The sequence below is a fragment of the Zerene cesonia genome, chromosome 11 (assembly GCF_012273895.1).
Source record: "Zerene cesonia ecotype Mississippi chromosome 11, Zerene_cesonia_1.1, whole genome shotgun sequence".
NCBI classification, from domain to species: Eukaryota; Metazoa; Arthropoda; class Insecta; order Lepidoptera; family Pieridae; genus Zerene; species Zerene cesonia.
Genome location: NC_052112.1, coordinates 7438950 through 7462780, shown reverse-complemented (window position 1 = coordinate 7462780; position 23831 = coordinate 7438950). Strand labels below are relative to the sequence as shown.

General features: G+C 32.3%; 1 protein-coding gene across 1 annotated transcript in view; it reads left to right on the top strand.

Annotated features, from left to right (window-relative positions):
* Nucleotides 1–5088: 5088 nt before the first annotated feature.
* LOC119829868 overlaps nt 5089–23831 on the top strand; it is a 79693-nt gene continuing 60950 nt past the window's right edge. The window contains exon 1 of the mRNA XM_038352567.1: nt 5089–6250. Coding sequence (XP_038208495.1) covers nt 5372–6250 — 879 coding nt within the window. The 5' untranslated portion in view covers nt 5089–5371. The remainder of the gene's footprint in view (nt 6251–23831) is intronic.

Here is a 23831-nt window from a genome sequence, read left to right as displayed (position 1 = left end):
ATATGAACTAACTATCATAAAAAAGATAAGAATGTGCATTATATAAGTGATCATAATACGTAATGTTAACTTATGAATTATAAATTAATAAATGTACTTCATTCAGATTTTATTGAAATATTTAAACTTCCTTTTAATCCTCAAATGTACTAGTATGACGCTATAAAAACAAAAAAAAATACCTTGATGCTTTTAAAAGGTATTTATCATAGCCTGCTTGTATGAAAGGATCAGGCGGAGTGACAGCTACATATGCAGCATCATTAGTAAGCTCTAGAGGGCCTTCCACTTTCTTACCTTCCATGGAGTACAGTTCTATGAGCGAATGTCTAAAAAAATTAATATTTTTACACTGATGATTGCCATTGTTACTCACAGATAAATGTTGTATTTAAAGTATTATATTATAAATCAAAATAAATGTAAAAAGATCACACAAAAATCTCTTACATTTTGTATTGCTATTACAACTATAATAGATGATGATGAAATTAATTATGATACCAATGTAGAATAGGTCATGTATGCCCAGCTCTTATGACAAAGAACTTTAAGCATATTGATTTTAATATTATAAGGACTCACAATGATCCATACTGCGAGTGAGCTAAAGATTTTAGTGTAGAATCCCAGTATTTTAGTTCGTCTGATCGCAAGTGGTACTTCCTGGGTGGAGTATAATGCTGGCCATTAGAGAAAATAAATATATCTAATGAATTCCAATCTCGTGTATCGTGCGGTATTTTAGCTGCATCCATAGCAAACATATAAAATTGGAACATCAGTACTTTGAATAAACAGTTAAATAATTTTAAAACATCATCGTATAAAGCTCATTATTTTTATCAAATTTATTGAAAGATGAGATCTCGGCATGAATATTCGTCTGATCTTCGTGCTAGAATTTTCACATGACATGGGATAGTAAAAAGCAAAATGATTAAATTTAAAGGCAATGCAGCTTAAAATTACCGCTCATTGCAAAGTAAAGAAAATTGGAAATAAAAATTTACAATTGCCAAACTGATTTATGACATTGACAGCTGACATTTGACACAGTTTGTGAATTTGTCAATTAAGGCAAGCGTTCACCTTTAGCGTATATTTTATCATATTTGAATGATACTTATCATATCATAATATGTAAAAGAAAGTCGTGTTGGTTATATCATTTATAAATCGAGAACGACTAACTGGACTGGATACAAACTTAAAAAAAAAATAAGTGTACGGGCGGAGTTATCAATATTGGGCTATATCTGCAATAAGAAGTTGTTTAAAATATATTTTAAATTATGATTAAAACCAGTTGTCGAGCTTCTCAATGTTTCAATGTACATGTTAATCTCAAAATACGAAAACGATGATTGAGCGAAAAATTTTTTCAAATTTTTCACAGTTAAGGAAATATACTTTGTGTTTGTCTAGTGAAAAGGTTGACAACGCGTTGTGGCAATTAAGAAATGCCAATGCCAAGTAAGTGACCCGGGTAAGTCGACGAAGGGGCTATCATTACTTGAAACAATTTTAAATTCATACAATAAGTCGATACTGGGCAGCGGTGGTTCAAAATCACCCTAACACAGTCGTCGCTTCGCTCCTCGCTCACCTTCATTCACATTTCACACTAGTTTTAAAGTACCATGTGTTGCTTGTTTTTCCTCCGCCTAGATTAACGTACTGTCGACTTTTCAACTAATCAATATAAATAAGTAAGTAAGAAAAATAAGTAAGTAATAAAATATGGAAGACAAATTACTAATCATTGGCAAATTACAATTACAAAGCAGCATACCAGACAAGTGACGATTATGGATTTTAAAGTTTATATTGAACAATTTAAAATTGTTTCAAGTGCTTACAAATGCCCATCCATCGTGTTATGGTAAACCAATGATTACTGAGAATGCCTAGTAGCATATCTTCATATCGCCACAGTGCGTTGTGAGTCTCTTCATTAGGGCGACAAGAATTTCACGTTGTAGTTCTTTTACTGTGACCACAAAGCGTTGTAGCTGTTTTTCCGCAATACGAGCGATATTGGTCTTTGAGTAAACATATAAATGAATGTGATTAGATGATAAATATGGAAGTAGCTGGACATCAGCCATTTAATTTACAACTAAAGGTGTTCGAGATATATGAACCCTGTTGATTTAGGTGGAGTAAGAATGCTTTCAATAATATTTAATATAGATGGCAAGAAAAGGTAGTTATTAGGAGAAAAATCTTTCTAATGTATGTATATTTTTTGCACAAAATTGGGATAGTTATCAAAATACATGACCACAAATATAGTAACTGTTGAAATAAATATGTTTAAAAAAACGCATATTAGGGCGCAACCCCACCTGCGTGGTGATTTTGTGACACTCCTTTGTAACAGGTCAACGATCGCCACACCTCGAGAGGGTAGCCTGTAACTGCACGAATTGCCTCTTGACATTTTGACCAAGAATTCGATATTAGTACGTAGCAATATTCGATGCATTTAACTATGAATGCTTTAGCGGTCACGCTGTAGAAAAAAAACTAAATCATGTATCAACTAAACTAAATCTGTGTCATTGTACAAACAACTTTAATTTAATCTCTAAAACGGATGTACCGATAATAATGTGATTTTTATTGATAATTAGCTGATTTAAAAATATGTAACTTTTTAAATATTTTATCTATCACATTTAATATTCAGCAAATTAGTCGTTTGGTTAAAAAAATCAGTTTCCTGGAAATTTTCCCGAAAGTTATATGAGTTTTCTATCGGATAGGTAATTAATACATTTTAGGCATCAATTAAATATTTCTTATAAGCTCTCCTGAAGATTTCGATCAATTCGATCTATACATTATACCTACATAATTTTATATTATAAAATTACTTTCCAGTCGTATGAAGTGCGTAGATATCAGTCTAGCGTAAGTAATTCTAGGAAGTTGTTTACGTCTATAAATGGCAAGATAATCTTTAATCTATGCCGCTCAACTCAAAGAAACATTGGTTACCATATAAGAGCGACCCACCCATAATTTGCCTTACAAATACCTACCGCGAAGCCGCGTAGAAATCGAAAGACATATTGCAAGACTAAAACGGGGAGAAAAGTGAAAACGTGAATTTGAATGAACCAAACTATGTATCGACAATCACCGTGACAAATGCTTCTGTGTGATGTTTCCGGAGATTTTTAGGTGATACGTAAGCATTGTTCCAAAGTTCAAACGTACAAGCGGATTCTATTGTCTAAAAACTACGGATTTAAATGTGTAAAAATTTTGTAGGACATTATTGTTGTGAATAGCAATTTTTTTTACTGCGTTACCAATTGTGGGCTTATTTTAAAAAATGAATTTATTTAATGTTAGCTTTACTATATTACAATATTAAGTATCAACTAAAAGTACGTATTTAACATAAACGTATAAATAATATCAATAAATCGACTCACTGTCAAAAATACCGGTCAAATATTTGATTCGATTGTCTATGGAGTAGGTACTTATTCACTTAAGAATTGTTAAAAAAATTAAAGTAATTCACAATTGTACTAAATATATTGTTTGTACATACACAAAATAGGGGGTTCATAGTTCCACAAAATGCTACAAGTGACATGCTAACAGAATCATCGCCCACTACTTTTTACACATGAATACTTCGTTTTAACCGATTTTATCTTATACAAAAATAGATAAAATCGGCCACTCTATTGGTACAAACCGTGACTTTAAATAATATAACAGCTTCGATAACTTACAATTTCAAAAAAATATATCGATACAGTTAAAAATTTAACTTATGAATATTCTAAGGAATGCCGTTATATTTATGCACCGCACTAATGTGTTTTATGAAACGAGTAAAAAACATAGGAACGTGTAAATAAACACACGACATGATATTCTATTCGTGGCGCGGCGCGCGCTCACGACGCATTTTGTTGCAAACAGATGCGAGATTCACTTCCTTTTAGTTTTTGTAAGATGCCGGTAGTTACAGTTTTATTATGACTCTGAAAATGTTACAATGCTTATTTTGAGTTATTTTGTTTATGTATGACAGCTTTAGTTTTATTATAGGTATTATTATAGGTTACTATAACTATTTCAATAAAAATCCGCTATGACTTGCGAACCTTCATCAAAAGAGATTACAGACTGTCGTGTTGCATGTACATATTATTAATTCTGTTACGCTATAGCGTTTACACGTACACTTTATAAAGTGACCTCAAAGAAATAGAATATTAATGAGAGTTTGAGTTTATCTGAGTTTTTTTTAGGATAATTTTCACAATTTCGTCCTAGAGCGGTGATTTCGACTTATATTAATTCAATCTACAGGGTCTGTTCGAGGCAAACTCTTGCAAGTGACAAGGAAATTATTGAAATACATTTTATGGAGGTACCTAACAAAGTAATAACCTATTCACGTTATATTGCTTCGCACTCGTCGCCTTTAATATTTATTAGGTATATAAATACTTACCTATTTATATAAAGAAAAGATAGGATATTTTTAAGAGGGGACGATTATAAGACGATAATGAAACGATCATATTATTGTATTACATATATTTAAAATACTTAAATTTTTTATTTAACGTAATACAACTTAAGAATGATTATTATCTAAGTATTTTGTAAAAAACTGTTCACGTTAAAATTTTTGTCAATATGCGAAGTAGAGTTTTTTAATTGATTTCAATACATGACGAGTACTTGACGCATTTTGTAATTTTGTGTACTAGGTATATTATGGTGTTAAAATTCCAAGTAAAATTTTTGTGTTTTCATTCAATCCATTTTTTCCACCAAGCAAAAAATAAAATAGTATCAAAGTTTATCACTGACAGAGAATAATTTGTTTTTAAAATGAGATTGTTGTTATAATAACTAATTATCGAATTTAACTGCAATGAAATCTATACCGTGGGTGGTATAAACCGCGTGGAAAGTATCGATACGTCTAGACTCGTAGTAGAGTAATTGTAATTTTATCAGGTGCTAAGCGAGTGAGCAAGGAGGACATGTGCCGGGAGCGGCCGCGTCGGGAGGGAGCGGCGCGGGGCCGGCGCGCGTCCTCCGGCCTCCCGGCTCGCGCCGCAGTCCGCGCTACGAGCCGTCGCCGGTTTGTAGTCTGTCGCCGCCGACGCTACATTCATACTTTCGTCAACGCGATCGCCTTTGTTTACTCCCCCACGCGCGCCCAATCTTAACAGCTGTTCCGAGTGTCTGTTTCAGCTCTTAGTGAATTGTGTGCCCACATTCCCTTGTTCAGTGTTCTAGTGCTTTGTGAGTTCATGGATATCCCCGGATATTATTAGAGTTGACTGTGCGAAGCTCGCGGAAAGACGCGGGCGGCCCAGCCATGGCCGCTACAGCTCGCCGCGAGATAGACACCGGTGAAGAAGACATTGCAGCGATTGCAAAACAAATATCAGATCATGCGGAAGCGATTTATCAAACATGGAAAGCGCGCGGCCTTGCTCCTACTGAAATTTTGTCATGTAGGCCCACGCCCGGACTAAAACTGGCAGACAGTTTGCGTACAAAGCCGAAACCAGAACCGAAGCCTGAAATAAAACAACGACCCGAATTCCGAAGAGATCGCCCAGAAATAAGAGAGCAGAGGCCCGATATTCGGCGGGAACAGAGACCGGAAATAAGACGTGATCCTCATTTAGAAACTGCGGGCGATACTATGGAAATGAATCTTCCTCCTGACCTAGTACCTGAACGCAATGGCACAGGAACTGTTGCAATTGCGAGGCGTGGAGATTCTGCAGCCATGCGACTTGAAGTAGCACGTGAAGAGGAACGTCTCCTTAGGGCGTTACGAACCGGTGGAGTTGTTGCAGAACGCCCATCGGAACGTCCTGATGTCGTACCACCAATATCATTAGTAGATTATGCAAAGAGTCGGTACCAGGATCGTCTTGATACCGGTGCAAGGAAACCAGCGGCAGGGGCTAGTGGTGAGAGACGGGCGTCTCTTGGATCACATGTAACCGAAGCGAGATCAAAATTCGAAGCGCGGGCTAGAAGGGCTTCTAGTGCAGGTGCAGCAGAGTCTGCATCTGCGACAGGGCAGTCACCTGTCAGACCATTCCTTACCAGAGGATCTGTAGCAGAACGTGTACTTATGTTCGAACGTTGTCCTAGTGAAGCTACTTTAGAACTAGCCAAAAGAAAATCTCCTGCCGCTACTACATGGCGAGGACCACACGACGTCATCAATAGAGCACAGGTTAGTTAGTTTATTTAGATAAAATCAAATATATTTTAAGCTAAGTAAATACCTATATTTGCGAGAAGTAAATAAATCGTGTGCCACATTGTTTGTTCTGTCGTCATCAAACTCGTGTGTATGGACAAATACCTACAATTGGTAATGTACGAATGTAAATAAATAGCATAGATGATATACTATTCATATATCTTGTTATTTCTATAGATCTGACGAATACAGCATCATCCGTGCTACCAAAGGTGACATCAGCTAATAAAATCCGTATTTATGAATTCGTTGTGCTTACGTGTTCTGTTTATTTGTTCTTCTTTTATAATATCTCCCCTACATTTTCTATACACACAATTTATTCAATATGGTTTATTTTTTGCGCCAGAAGCGACAAACAAGGCTTTAGAGGTATGGGCTATTTTTGTTATTGGCGGCCCAAAGAATTCCAAAGAAACGAAAGATGTTTCGAGTCTTATTGAATTTGTTTGTAAAAACAATACTGTTGAGAGATAAGCTCCGGGAATGGTATTGTCATAATGCTATCAACATTTTTAAGACTAAAAACGTTTCAAGATGTCCATGTAAGGCGGAGAATAAGCCAATGAACTAGGAGAATAAGCTGTATTCAATTAATTAAAACATGATCGGGCCCTTCATTAGTCTGTAGCTGTGCGCAGTATATCACATTTTTGTCATTTTGCCAGTTGCTTAGCCGTTGAACCCGAATTATAATAGCTTTTTCCACTATAGCAGTCAATGTCTATGAAGGCAATCACGATGAATATTAATAAAGAAACACTATTTATATCCATATAAATAATCCAAGGACTAAATCCTGAGTAACGTTTTATAGTCTGATTATGGTGTTAACGAAATTCAATGAATCATTATTACATTACGAAATCTCAAGTTAAACTTGACTTTATTTTACTTGCGTAAAATGGTTGCGGTTTCTCCGAGAGTTGATTGAAACAGAGGTCGCAGACTGTAACAAAACAAGATTGTTATTCGTTCTAATGCCATACGGGTTCTGCATTGTCCAAGACACCGAGGGACCTATATGTTCTTAGATTGCATCTAGTTTCATAAGATATAAAGGTACTAAAAGCTAGAAGTCCTGTACTGTACCTATAACCTAAACTGTCTCTTAATGTTTTTTCAGACTTATTATATATCAATAAAAAATAATTAATACTTTCGATCCGATTTCATTATTTCACAAATTCACATTTGTTGACTTTTCAAATCAAAAATATTTTTGGCATTATAAATAGCTTAAGTAGATTCATATTTTAATTGCTATTTCAATTGATTAAAACCACAAATTTCTAATATAACAATTTTACAGCTAAAAAGGTCAATGAAAGCAGTCGTGAGAATTTGATTATGTAAAGATAATTTAGATTGCGTCTGTGAAAATTGTCACTGCGTGATAAGCGTCGTGTGATTATAATCTTTGGGTTGGATCGCCAGTTGATACAAATTGCCTGTTATTTTACGTGTTACATCAATTAGACGGCTAATTGGACATCGTCAATTGTTTAGCACAGTCCTACCACACAGTATTGAATTTGACACGCACTTTTCTATAAAGTAAATTTAAACAGTATTTTATAAAACATTACGTGACAGTAGTTGAATCTTTCCTTTGATATTTTCTATGACAGTTTTCTAGCAAACAATGTTTCGGCCCAATTTTGGTCACAGTAGCTAAGATTAGGTCGCTAACTAGATAATCCAAAGGCCAGTGCCCCACATTTTCGTGTAGGTAAAACATAACTGTAGTGATGCACACGTGTGGAATCACAAACAGCAATGAACAGGATGTGATCGAAATCATTCTCGTCACGGAGCAACGCTACGCATTGTAATATCACACGGACTTTCAAATGAAAATATCTGCTTATTTCCATATAAGCTGTGCTCTATATGTTTTTATTGTCTGTAGCATTTGTAAACATTGAATTAATTCAACAATTACATACAACCGAAAGACACGATAAAAATATAAGCGAATACGACATTACCTGTCCATCTATTAGCAAACGGTATTCGTTAATCAAAGTCGATCTAGAAATGATTCGTAAGTAGGTAGCATCACGTCCATTTTGATTTCAGTGATTATATTCTCTTTAAAATCGATTCTCTGAAAGATTGTTCACCTCGGACGTATAATATCTATGCTATGAAAAAAAGCGTTCCAAATTTAAACACAGAACGACGAGAACTGACTTGGCTAACGCCCAGCGCCGAACGGCCGACTTGAGATGACTGCATACGAGTGAACGAAATCATGCAGTACTCATCAAATCCGAGAATTTCAACTAGGTCGCGTAATATACAGGGTCATTCAAATAATTATAGCTACGTCTCTTTTGAGGGTTGATAAATGTTTAAATATATAGCTATAGCTTTTTCAACATTTATTATGGTCTACGCTAACGTTATTGATGCCCATTTTTTTCTAATAAATAAGTTTTATTCGTAAGTTTTAAAGCGCCGTTGTATATAAAACGATTTTTTTTTTATTTGGATTTAATTTAGTTTGTGTCTGGTAAAAACAACATGTAAACTGAAAGATTTAGCAATACATAATAATTATTCTATGATGGTCCCTAGCCAGGAAGAACGAAATTACTTGGTCAGTAGGAAACATTAGGTAAGTGGTACGGAAACGTTTAAAGACAATTAAACGCAATTGTTACGATTATTCTTCATTGGGACACTTTCGTAACAATAAGATTGTTTCATGTGGTGCCGTGAAATATCGTAATGTCACGCATACGGCATACGGACCAGATTTCTTGTGATCAAAAAGCAATGTGGAACATTTATTGCGAAAAGTAACTCCATTGAAATATTTCGCAAAATATTTGCAATTGTATTAGTGGTACCTGATACATGAAAATATATTATTTTTTTATTCGATATTCGGTTTCAATTACCCGTTACCTCTTCATTCAAACTTGACAACCTTTTTATTATTAAAAAAATACCTCACGTAAGCATATATTATACTAGCGGTCCGCTGCGGCTTCGCCCGTGGTACATATATAGCCTATAGCCTTCTTCAATAAATGGGCTATCTAACGCTGAAAGATTATTTCAAATCGGACCAGTAGTTCCTGAGATATGTGCGTTCAAACAAACAAACTCTTCAGCTTTATTAGATTTTCAAAGACACGAAAAAAATATTCACGATAATGCTACAAATATTTGGGAAAAAATGAAGCGTTTCATTTTCACATACTTCGCTTCTGCGCATGAGTTTTAATGGTCTTGTTTATCCACTCTGAAGTCTGAACGCATTGTATTAAGTTACGTCTCAGTCTTACTCTTATGCAAATCCGCGCAATTGTTTCGGTTAAAAGTTTACTACTTTATTATTTAAGGAAACGTAAATAGAAAATGTTGTGGGTCTATAAAACCAGAACATTTTCTATTTACGTTTCCTTTAATAATCTACGGTAGTAATACAACTCCTTAACATGTCAAATGAGAGCGAGCTAGGTTCCTTTCATGCGAACTGTTCTAATTTTATACGAATATTTAGTCTGTGCCAATTTGCGGATAACGAGAACAGAAACATTGTGAAATGCATTATAATATTGTAGAGCCCTTTTGGTAATGTTAATACACTCGGTTCAATTCAGCATGCTGAAAACCGATCGAATAACGTTTTGATATAAATTTGGTTTAGGAATTTTACTTTATACATTATAATTCTATTGCCGTATAATGACGCACGTATTATTACGTTTTATTATGATTTTGCGACTTGCAGTGACGTTATTATACGGCGTAGGAGCGATCCACAAGATTTGAAATGAATTTTTAACTCACTAAGCGCATACGGCAGACCTTTAATAATGAGCGAAGCAGAAGTTCGATTCATTGTTTGTGGGTGTAGGCGTGACATAATGTATGCAGGTTTACCTTGCGGTAGGCGATAAGGCGAAACTCGTACTCTGGCTACGTGTAAAACTTGATTCTAAGTTCCAAGACCCAAGGTCACGTCGGCACGCGATCCTAGGAAACCATTAATAGTTAACAGTTATTCCTCAATCCTCTCTCGATTTATGCGATCTTATCTATCATAAATGTTTTACCTATTAAATTGGGAAAATGAGCGATAGAAATGAGATGAATTTGTTTGCCTATTTATTTTATTTAGCAATTATATACATATAGATTTTATTATTTAATCCATAACTTTTATCATGGCAGGGCCGTAGATTATAATATAATTATTGTAATACATAATTAGTCAGAAATGTTTATGGTCGATAATAATACGATCTTTAATGATCAGAACTCTCTATTCACTTTTAGTTTTATTGTAAGCTTTTATCATTTGTATGTTAAATTTACTTATCTATAAATTAGATGTTTCTCACCATTATATGGCAAGTTGTCTGATTGATAATAATCTTAAGTGTATACTGTATAGTGAGTAGAAAGTTTTGCTGTATCGCTAACTTGTTAGTTGTTAAAGCTAAGTGAGGAATTTATCTTATGGCACGCACTAAAGAAATAAACTCGTCTTTTGAATAGAAACAAGGAAAAGCGACAGTGCGCAGTTCATCAATATTCTAAAAATAATTTATGTGTTGTTTGTAGAGTTATATTTTGATTGATTGAGTCTTATTACATAAATTCCTCATTTTTACAATTATCTTAGATATTAAAATGTTATAATTTATTTATTTGTGTAGACGTATATATTTTCCTTACGTTTAAATAATGCAAAATAAATGTAATCTGTAATAATATATTTAACTAGAATTAAAATGAAGTTTGTGAGTTAATTAAAATTTATCCTCTAATGAAACAACCTACTTAAATTCTCATTATACGCATTAAATGGGCAATTATAACGTGCGTGTAATTATTCATTTGACACTTAGTTGTTGATAGTGATCACGACGCAGCGTCTATGGCCGACATTGTCCATTTAAATTCGGTAAGATTGTTGTTTTGTGTGAGCACTTTCACTTTCGCAAAGACAAGTTATGTCTATGCTCTATGATGAGAATTTTACATGATTGTCATTGCACACGCAATAAGATATCGTTGAAAATTTAGTCATGGAGTAATATGGTGCGTAATAACGTATAAATTGAATATACCACAGTTAGGAAGTAAAATTTCGTAGTATGCAGTGAACCATATATGTCCGTTTACCAACATTCAAGAAGTATTTATTTCTTTTCTATACAAGCAGTAGAATAACGAATTAAGTTGTAGACAACAGTATTCAAGCTTATTTGGTTATAAACGTGCATATACATGTTATAGGTATAGAAACATAGAAAATATTGTGATATTTTTTAAGTGGTACTTTTATGTAAAAATTATTTGATGCATACAACCAATGAGCTTTTTTTTTAGGTTGTTGTTATCGTAATAATGAAAATCTCATATTTCAAAATTGGAATAGCTAGTAATTATAACATGAAATAAAAATTTATTTCATATTTCTTGATATCCTAACATTACATAATATAAAATAGATTAGTTATAATATTAAATCCCATTCATCACTATTATTTATATCTAAATTACGTCTGAAGGTGTCAAGGCACTAGCTAGTTCTTTAGCTCGGCAAACAGAGATTAAGGATCATTAGCTTGAGCTCCAATTTAATTACGTTATTTTGCAACCCGAATAAATTACCTAGAATCTACGATCAGCGCCTGTTAATCAGGGTTGTTGCCTTAAAAAATTAAGTTTCATTTACGCGAGTGATGAGAAGCCATGACGTCATATCAAGTAGGCAGAGAAATATAGCAAATATATAATTACAATTACAATTGGATATTTGTTGATACTACGTACCTTGATTAAATTAATTAGGTCCATTATAACGCTCACAATTTATTAATTATTAACTTCGTTAATTATTGCAGGTTCGATTTGTATGGAAAGTTTTCTGTTTTGAATATCAAAATAATTATTTGTTATTTTATAGTAATTTATGTAAAATTTAATAATGTATTGTTTACATCACAATTCTTATTTCCCTAATTTCCTTAAACATGACTATTCATAGAATGTAATAAAGCTTACGCCAGTTTAATATTTATATGCCCAGTGGCTATTATCAATAGATATTTCCAGCCCTATTAGCGATCCATTTAACTCAATTATACTGCTGCTAACGAAACACTAAATATTTTAGCAGGAATTTCCTTCTAACGTAAAATTTTCCATCTCGAGGCTCTCAATTATAAGACCGTGTCAAAATTAATAATATTTATCAAGGAGCGTTGTTAAGTTGCTCTAAAATACTTTACAGATAGATAGAAACAGATACGCTGTAACATGTACAAATAAAACTGTTCTTTTTGTATCCTTATCCCTTTATTTATTTAATTATTATGGCTTTATAATACATATGTTGAAATAATAATCAATAGATCAATAACTTCGTAGTTTTTATTTTCATATCTTGATAACTGATCCGTTAATAGAACAAAATTAAAACCATTAATTGTATTTATAATATAATTCTCGATAAAAGATATGTGCCCGTCTATTTCGCAATTTTTACATTGAAATCAAACATAAAAATCAGGATGTTAAGCACAGTTAAAGAGCAACTAAAAATCAAAAACTAGTCACATGTCCTACCTGTGACCGTGCCACGGTTACTTAACCGCTTTTTTATTATTTGAAGTTATAGCGGCAACGGAAATACCTATTTTGTCTGAAAATTTCAAATAATTATCAAGGTTCATGAGAACGCTACGTCAGAGAGCCTGGTGATAGATGGATGTACAGACGGACGGTCTACCAGACTGAAAAACAGACAGTCAGGAAGGTCTTGGTAACAAGGTCACGTTTTACGCTTTGGGTACATAACCCTAAAAATACTAGATCTAACCATATACCTACTGTCTTTACAGGTTAAAGACCCCACAAAAGGGGACACCAAGTGGTCCTATTATGACGGTGAAAATGTAAATACATTCAGCGATCTCGCTGACTTCTGTATGACATACATTAATATCGAATTTAAATCACGACTCCAATATCGATATTTACCCGCCGTTCAATTAAGTAGGATAATAATACGTTCGGTTAAATTGGGTTTGATCGGATTGTGGCTTTTATTCGTTTGTAACATTATAACTTTGTGATTTGATTAATTATTTTGCACTATTAGCGTATCAATATGATGGAATGTTCGTCGTGCTATTTTGATTCTGTTAGTATAATTTAATCGTCCTTAGGACTTATGACAAATACATTTCACAATCAATTCATTCATCGTTGAAGAACCTTCGCCGCTTGGACAAGCTGGGATTTCTGTTTTCACATGGGAATGAATCGTCCTAGATTACACTGATTCGAAATATTGACACGTAGATGTACGTATAGTCCATTGAAAAGTTATATTTAGGGTTGCGTTATTTGTAAAAAAACCTTTAGGTGAAAATAAAATAAAACAATTAATATAAAATGTAGCACTCGCAGAGTATCACAAAATTACTATATTTGTATTTAAGAATAACACAATCATCTGTTTAAACATGTATTCGTCATATATATGTACTTTACTTGTTCGGAGAATTGTACAAGCAACTGTGTAAAGGCGCTATGACGAATTTATGAAGAACGAGGCTATTCAGAAAATAAATTGTAATTGGAGTAATGATGTTTCGTAACACGTTATAGTAAGAATAACTTTTGGAGTAATTACAAAATTACAAAAGTAACATTTGGTTGCGAATAATTTAAGATTATAAAGTTAATTAATGATTATGTTTTTTATCTATTTATAAAATTGTTTCTCCTTACCATTGTATTTATTTGTTTAATTTTTTCATTTAGAAATTAAATAATATGCGATAAATATTTTAATAATAAAGTCTTATTCTTATTATTGCTAATCATCAAAATACTTAAACTAAATTTGCTCACATCGAAGAATAATACGTACGAAATAAAAGTAATTTCAGTTGACATTATAATATTATCTGATATTCAAATCAGTGGGTCAATGTAAAGGTCATTGTCGAGACTTATTTAACTAATGAAGAGCAAACGAATAATAAATCTTAATTGCCAAATATTTTTGCACATATGCCATCAACATAAATTATTCCATATTATTATATCCACATATAGCATGAGTTTAATAATAAATTTTTGTGTTGAGACTAGACAGAACGGATATCTTCTGTCAGTATTTAATAAAGGTAATATAAATAGTATTCGATATTACTTTGCATTATGTAGGTGTAGGAAAATCCATTCATGCATGCATTCATGTTAATATGCACTTTCCTTATGCGGCCGTGTGAAACTGTGTCGTCGTGAATGATTTTATGTTGTGTACCTACAAAAGTACAGGTTAAACGCCTACATTCATAATGAAAAGGCCGCACTGGACTATAAACCGTTTCATTTTGTTTTGGATTTATAGGATAGTTGCCGCAGCTTTGAAAAAGTATTTGCTCTTACATAACTAACGTCAGACTCGAAATTTTATGAACTTTTTTTGTGAATTTTTCGTTTGTTCATATAAATTTATATTGAAAAGTAATAACGATGAAGGTGATAATGTTGTTCTTTTGACCTCGATCTTTATACATACTTTCTTCTTATATGAGCAAAAGTATCTTTAAAATTTTATCAAAGACGTACAAAGCATTAAACACATATCTACCAAACCTGTACAACTCAATAAATATACCTACAAGTCAAAAAATATGTATTACTTATAAAGTTATAGAAACAACGTACTGTTACCAGAATTGAATATAAAGTAGATGTCTACAGCATTATAATATTGCTAAACGTTTAAAACACAATTATTATAAAGTTTGGCGCGTGTAATTAAATATACTTCAGCCGCACTCATTACGTAAAACACGCAACAGCGAGCGACCAATCGTTCACAAAGGACTAAGTTGTTATACTTCGAAATACCGTAAATTATGCTGTATTTACTTCCTCCAGTTTCACGGGCCTGTTTTATATTTATTTTGTTACAGTACGACCATTATTTTTGGCAATTACTATTATTATTGTTACATGGTTAATGTAACAATAATCGCAGTATTTTTATTTGTAGCTTACGATAAAAAAAGTCAAGTCCGATTATATTGTGGAGATTTATTTTCATTGTTAACATTCAAATTCCAATTTCGTGTAAGATTTTTTCTGTGGTTCAAATCAATTTCAAAAATTCGAACAAATTTCGCGCTCTTTTCTATAAATTCTGTCAAAACTTACCACAGTGTATAAAGCAATATGAATTCATGTCACAATGATTGCATCAATATCCGTGGGCAGTGCAGGGGGTCAGCTGACCGTGAAACCCACGCGGCGCTCATTCAAGCGACTGAACTCATTTCCTCGTTACACTCTCATACTCACAATTACTTTACATTATGTAGATTACACACGATTATACAGATTAACTGAGGTTTAGCTTATTTACTTATGTAATATTACGGAAGCTTAGGTGGGTACGGAAATATTATGGCTTTATGTTTATTGTGCTTTTTAATAAAAATTCACAAACAAGAATAGTGATTTCACAAAAAAAAATGAGAAGTTTCTTACTCACACTTACGATAAGTATGTTCTTTTTACTTGAGTCTTTAATTAAACATGTATTCATAATTAATAAGGTAATGTCTATAGTACGTTTATTAATAAATTTTCTGGTGTAAAGAACATACAATCAAAAAATAAAAAATCTTTTTCGTCCAGCTTAGATAAAACTATAAATCAAGTTACTGCGTAATCCACTGGCGGTATCATTAACAACACTAAAATTGGGGCAATTGTCTGTAGAGACCTTAAATAAATCCGACCGGCGATAAAACCAAGTGCCTCGAAACATATAACTCGATGGGTATCGTAAAATGTCGCGACACTTGAGCCTTATACGCACTTACTTTGTATATGAGACTTCTAAAGTCCCCACATTCGCGACTCTTTGTACAACCCTAGCGAAACTGTAAATCGTCTAACCCTTTCAGACCCTAACAATTGCTATGTATGCAGAATTCAGACACGGAATAGTCAGCCGTATACCATAGACTCAGAGGTCGAGATTGCTATAATTAAAATATTATGTTTGGGTTATTTCATTAACCGGAGAAGCGTGGATTCAACGACCATTTAAATTTAAATGTTATAATAAACTTTCATGATTCAGTTAAAAAAAAGTATCTAATGGAAAGAGAAAAGCAGTGGTGGCTCAGAAATAAGGACCTTGGACTTAATCAAAAAGTCGTGAAGTTCAATACCAGGCGAGCGTGCAGAAAATTAATATTTTTTATTAATTTATTTGTTCAATATGTACTTAGCCACTGCTCGTTAAATACTGAAGAAGAAAAACATCGAGAAAAAATCAACATGTCCAAGGATTAGATCTTCGACGACATGCGACATCTGTCAATCTGCTCTTGTCCAACGTGATGGATAGGACTTGAACCCTCATAGGAGATCTGTGCCCCTACAATGGAAATACATTGTCTGATGATGACGATAATTATGATGATTCTGATAAACTTATTTTTGCCCAAGTAGTTTTTTATGATGGAGGAAAATCATCATATGAGACACTCCGTCCATAAGTTGATGTGATGCCAACCTGAGTATTATGCGAGATCTGAAGAGATTTGTAAAAGGTTATCTACGATTTAAAATCATATAGTTTTGTTATCTATCTAATATATAAAATTCTCGTGTCACAGTTTTCGTTGCCATACTCCTCCGAAACGGCTTGACCGATTTTGATGAAATTTTTTGTTTAATTTTTAGTTTTATAGCATTGAAATGCTTTATAATTTTTTGTGCTTATCCGGTATCTATGAGAATCGGCCAACATCTATTTTTTATACCCTTAAATGATAAGAGTAAGGCAGAACAGCGTTTGCCGGGTGCAGCTAGTTTGTGTATATATTTTGACTTCTATTCACTTTCAACAGTGTGAATTTTGTCACAAAATTAAAAAAAAAATAACACCACCGTAATACCATGTCACAAAGTACAGTTTATTAGTCGCTACATCCATCTAAAGTGGAATTACTAAATGAAAGGGTAGAGCTGAGAGCTCACTCGCTGCTGCATTGCAACGCATTGCGCAATTTCACAGATAAAATAAGAATTTTCTAATGATTTAATCCGAGGTAACTATATTATTGTGTTATGGTCTATGCAATCTGCGCTGTAAATTTTTGCTCAAATACAATGTAATGGAACAAAGCAAGAAGTAGTATTTATTGAAAGCGCGACAGTGACGGTGACTATAAAAAAGTTGGCTGGCTTACAGCGGTGAAACATATTGAAAGAAAAAGGATTGTAAGTCTTTTCTTAGGATGTAAATAAAAAGTAAAGGATCGTAATTGATTTATTTAACATAGTGACAACTAATGATAATTAAATATGGCTTCAAACGTCGTCCTTTGTGTTAAATGCTTGGAACAAAAGTGTAAGCACATTTCCTTGTTGTTTCATTTAACTCTTGTCAGTCAGTAGCAATTAATTAAATTGATATTTTATTTAGACATCGAGTTGGGTAGTTATTCTTGATAGTAAGTTTTTAATAATTCAACTGTAATTAAATTAGCGACTGATACCTACGGACGATGTAGTTGAGAAATTAATTTAAAAAATTCATGAATGTCAGTGTTAACAAACAATTGGCTATTGTTTCGAAGGCATTATTTATAAATTGTTTTACATACAGCGTTTCGGGCATTGAAATCTTCGTCTTTGTATTATTTTAAATTAGTATGCTACATTGAAATATTATACACATTACAACAATATTTTTACAACACGGTATTTCTTGTTTATTCGTAACATTTAAAAATATTTGTAAATAAAATGTATGGTAATATTTAGGTACATTAACAATTAGATGTTATGCTATTGTACATATTAATGTTGTGACTTATACCATATAAAAACTTGAACATTTTGTCCTATATCAGAAAAAATACGACACATAATGGGAATAAGAATCTAATAAGATTTTAAGTAGCTTAGGATTTTAAATTTTCCACAGATATTATATCGAGAAGAATATAAGAGTTCGTGCAAGCAAAATTCGACGTGAATAAGCTCTTCAGCCCTTGAGCTATTGTCTATGGCTAAAGGGCGGGAAAAAATTCTGTTAGAAGGTATCTTTAACTACAACTTTGTATAATCTGTTCTTCGAAGATCGTCTGGTCGCGCTCATTCACGCGTGTTAATCTATGAAGCGTGCTTCTTTTATACGTTGATCTTTGTTATTAAGCAATTTGCTTATATATTGTAGTTACCATTCTTGGCATTGGGATGGAAGTCTATATATGATTGCATTTCTTAAATTGCACACAACATTGTAAACTGACTTCGCCATATAGAACTATAGAAGAACGTAAACAACTTTTCGAGTTCAATGATCTCAGCTTGATACTGAGAAATATGAATTTATATAGTTTGTCTGCACATCCATTTATAAATTGAAAGAGGATTTTAATATTAAGTCTAGTACAAACAGAGTTCGTCGAGACGAAAAGTACGTTAAAATAATCAGATATTTTTTATGTACATATAGATATTATTATAACATGTTACAGTATTTTTTTAATTGTCACGTGTTTGTTTATTAGATACTGCGATACTTTCGTTATCACGCTTAATTTTCACAACAACACAAAGCTGTTTGCTTTTTTATCCTTAAATACTTCAACCTCAACACTTTCACTTCTCCACTAAAGCATAGATAACTACATCAAGAACATGCACAGGTACCCTAAGGAAGACCATATAAGATCACATCTTCGTATACCAGCAGGCTAGATGTGGTCAAACGCGTTGTGTATAAAAAATATTGCTATATGTATAAAATATAATCTACTTATGTCTTCATTTCAATTTTAGGAGCATTTTCTAAAACTACAAATATCCTTATTCTTAATGCAAAAAAAGTAAAAGCTTTTTCAACTTTTACTAAGAATAAGGACAATTTAACAAATAATTAAGATTTGAGCATTTTCATAAATGAAAGAAGGTAATGAATAAAAATAATTAAGTTAATCTCGTGGCACCCGGGTTAAAATGTCTGTAACATATTTCATAAAGATACGCTACAGTTAAGCTATTTTGGCGTCAAAGACTAACAAACATCTATACATCCATCCATTCATACTTAGAAATTTTCGCATATAATAATATAGCATAGGTATATATATTACTTTGTTCTTCAATTGATTTATAGTTCAATATTGTGACACATGTAAGAATTGCTTAATACGTCTTTAAATGGCGTAGGGCGTTGTATATACGGAGTTCAGAGATTAGCATTCAGTTAGTGTAAATAAGATGGGTTGCCAGTATTAGCGAATATGGTTGGGAGTCGTTGTAAGACGTTAATATATGCTTTTTCTGTTTCTTTTGTTTGTTTTTCTTTTGAATACATTTCAAGAACCGATCAGGATCCATTTTACAAATTATTTCACTGTTAGATGTAGCTATGTGGGCCTGAGTGCCTATAGGCTATAACATGTACCATGGGCAAAACCGGGGCAAACCTTAAGCTTTACGAATTACGATATATTTTCTTAGATTGCACCTAGAACCTACATTATCTAATTATTTATTAGTACCATACATATATATTGCTTTTATCATTGAAATGCTTATAGTCACGGCACGGTTATTATACTTAGAGTCTATTCAATAATTTTATAAAAAAAAATAATTAATTACTCCAAAAAATACATCAATCGTTAACACTCCAGCTAAAACACTGTCGGTGCATTGTGCAAGTAGCCTTGCGCCTACATCCGCCCCCGCGCCTCTCACCTCGCATACTTGCCCACTAAATGCTGATCTTTGAAGACGTCTTGTGTTATAAGGGTCAATTGTCAATGCGTAGGTTATGGATGGAGTCTATAATTTATGGCCATAGAGACAACAGGTTTCATTGTTTGACGGTCTTTAGTTTTTTTACGGTTTATTCAAAGTTGAATTTACGAATATATACTTAGATTTCTATACTGTAGAATTGTCATATACAAATTAGGCCCAGCCAGTTCCTAAATGTTTATCCTATTTAATGAATTATATAAAGTTAAAATTAAATTTTTATCCTGTTTAAATTTTTATCCTGTTTAAATAAAGTTAAAATAATCATGTTTAAAAGACCTTGCTTTTAAGATATTTCTTAAAGTGATCAAAACTCTAGTTTCAACAGGAGACTTCAAAATATATAGCAAAGAATTTAATGGAACTTTTACTGTTCATTTCTGCTTTATATTTAACGTAGAGACACTTGATGTGTGCTATAAGTACCCAGACCCCATTTATGACGAACTTTGACGGACACTTGACTGATGTAACGGATTAAATGTCAGGAGAATACGAAAGTAACTCTGAGAGCAAATAAACGAGATTTTCGTTCATTAAATATTGCTTTATAACATGCTCTGTACAACTAATTGGGAAAATTGTCGTTCATTAAAATAAATGTAAATGGTTTCTAAAGTTTTTTAATCAAATGACGGAATATAACCAATTCTACAAGATCGTCCCGTTAACTCTGTAAAAGACAAAAAGTCAGTCATGAATTAATTTTTAAGGCGCGTTAAAGTTCTCTATTCTACAAAAATAATAGTGAAAAAAATCACCGACCCTCATCTTATTACACGCTGCTTTAAAATTACGTATCAGAGACTGCCTATTTTTACGTTTAGATTATTTTTATATTTCTTCCTAAACTTGTTATGTTAAATGAACGGCTTTGCCATTCCTTCAAATATTATGGAAATATTTTGTGGATATAATAAGGGGAAATGCTAATTGTAAAAATTTTACAAGTCTCTCCACTTTTGAAATATTCTAATTCACATGATATGTATATTGAAACGACTGAAATTTAGTCGAAATAAATATTAAAATACATAAATGTCCCCCAATATGTATCTTAATATAAGTTATTATGCAAAATACATGTTATTTCATTTACTACTGCATATTATGCTCATTTTACACTGTTTCATAAATGCAAACATAATTTCCGAGTTATTAAGCACAAATTAATTCAAAGAATTGTATTATGCTATGATGTTATATAATTGTGAACCAAATAGTAAATTATAAAGAAGTCGTAACATTTTAATGATTTAACCACATGGGAAGAAATAAAGTGCGTACTTACTTTCACCTTTAGATTTATGTAATTATCACTCACGGGCATAAACTTGATTTTTATTAAATACTTTTACTAAATAGATATTATATAGATGCGATTAATTTCTCAGTTACTGGAATTATCTATTCTCATATAAATAAACAAATTATTACCAATAATTAACATACACCTTCCCCGTTACCTATGCAAATTGTATTCGGTCAGAAATATATCTACATTTTTGGGGATTTCTCGTGTCAACTAGGAGAAAATGATAAATGCTACTACCTAATTATCAGAATTATTTGTAAAGCAGAAAATTAGGGTAGCCGAATAAACTTATTCAAATAATATTGTTATGATTAACAACTAGATTTGTGACGCAAAACAAGTCATTAAAAAAAATGAAATTCGTTCATAATATTCATAGTTGTTTAATGGAGCAAGTTGTAGGCAAATAATAAACAGTTGTAAAGCGATCAACACGATGACTGGTTTCATTGCTATCGAAAGCTTTTATAAAGAGTATACGCGCCGGCTAGCCACATGTTGTCTTAATGAAGATTTATTTTATACGCTCCGTTTGATTATCGATTGACTAGGGTTGCCGCTTTAAATACCTTACTTTCACACCACATAAACTATAGCGTTTCCTCGATTTGCAAAATAACAAATGTTGACTGAAGAGAAAATATTAGGATTATAATAATTGATGACGTAGGCATATTAATTTGTAATTAACACATAACGATTTAATACCTTCTTTACTGCTTTAATTTCTTAGTGCAATTTTGACAGTTTATATAGATGAATGGTGTAATAACGAGCTTATAAAAACATAGAGGAAAATAAATAGTTACCTATGAATATTACATTACAAATTGTATGTGAGAACCCTACTCAAATAAAAGTAGTATGTATTAACTTCCCTAATAGGATAATTGTGAGTAATGGGGGACACTTCTCTGAAGCATTTGAGTATCTGATAGACATTGTAATAGAAATTGATTTATTATACATAAGAATCGAAAATAATTGCATTAGGGTTCTCACTTACAGTTTATATACAATGTGTTTTCAATTAGTTATTGCTTGTTACATGTTAACAGTCCGTCGTTTTTAACAATGTTAAACATTGTATGCATAATAAAAATACGAATTTTTACAACGTTAATATATTAATTATTTTGTTTTATGTATGGGGTATACATATTATTATCCGCGTAAAATGTTTTTATCATCAACATCAGTATTCGATTAAATAACAGTTTTTTTTTTAAACGACAATCAAATGAGATTGGAGTAAATTGTTACTCGTCACATTTTATAGCGTTTATATTATTAACTCTAGACGAGTTTTTCTATGACTAAATATGTTATCTTGAAAAAATAATTATTAATTTTTCTACTAGGCCCGGCATATTAGCGCCAATTGGAGAGAGCGTGTACTATTACATGTCAGAATTTTATGGCTTATATGGTATATATACCTTCTCACATATCTATAACAAAGAAATCGTAATAAAATAAATATAATTTAAGATTTAGCGAATGGCAGTAGGTACGACGGATTAGCGCCAAGCGGGCTGCTTGCCAATCTTCATAATCATCTTGATCATATTTGCATCCGAACTTTCATATTTTTGGCAGAGAAACTACTACCGCATGTCGGAGTTTCACTAATTGATGACATTTTATATACACCTATTTTGCATGAAATTAGAAAAAGTTAAACTCTCAATGTATGAAATGGCAAAAGGTGAATGTATTTGCTTAAGAATGAGCCGAGGTTACTTTGAATGAGAATTATACGAATAGAATGTTGTGCATACTGATTAATACTTGAAGATTGATTATATCTTACGTTCTTTTTATACCCAAATACGTAGTTATGTTTATATAATCAGTTGCTCTTGTTTTATTTCTGTCCACGAGAGAGCAAGAACAAAATATGTAATGTACTTATATCAACTGTCATTATGAACTAGCTACGCTTCGCTCTGGGGCTAATGCGCCACTATAACTGTTATTATTTTGCATGGATGGGAATTGATGACAGATTGTTACAAACAATGTTTTTGGTTCAAATTATTTTAGGAATATAACCGTTCCTCACTATATATATTATAATTTTTTTTTTATATTTTTGAGCGTCAATAGATAAGCTATTTTATGTTAACATTCAAAAAAAGAAAATATGATTACTAAATACTACCATATTTAAGACAAAAAAGACTTTAAATGTAAACATTTGTGCTCCACAACTTTATAATTTTTTTTTTATATTTTTGAGCGTCAATAGATAAGCTATTTTATGTTAACATTCAAAAAAAGAAAATATGATTACTAAATACTACCATATTTAAGACAAAAAAGACTTTAAAAAACTAACTCTATTGAGTGATTTTTATGTTTATGTCGTAATCTTTTATATCGCTTGGT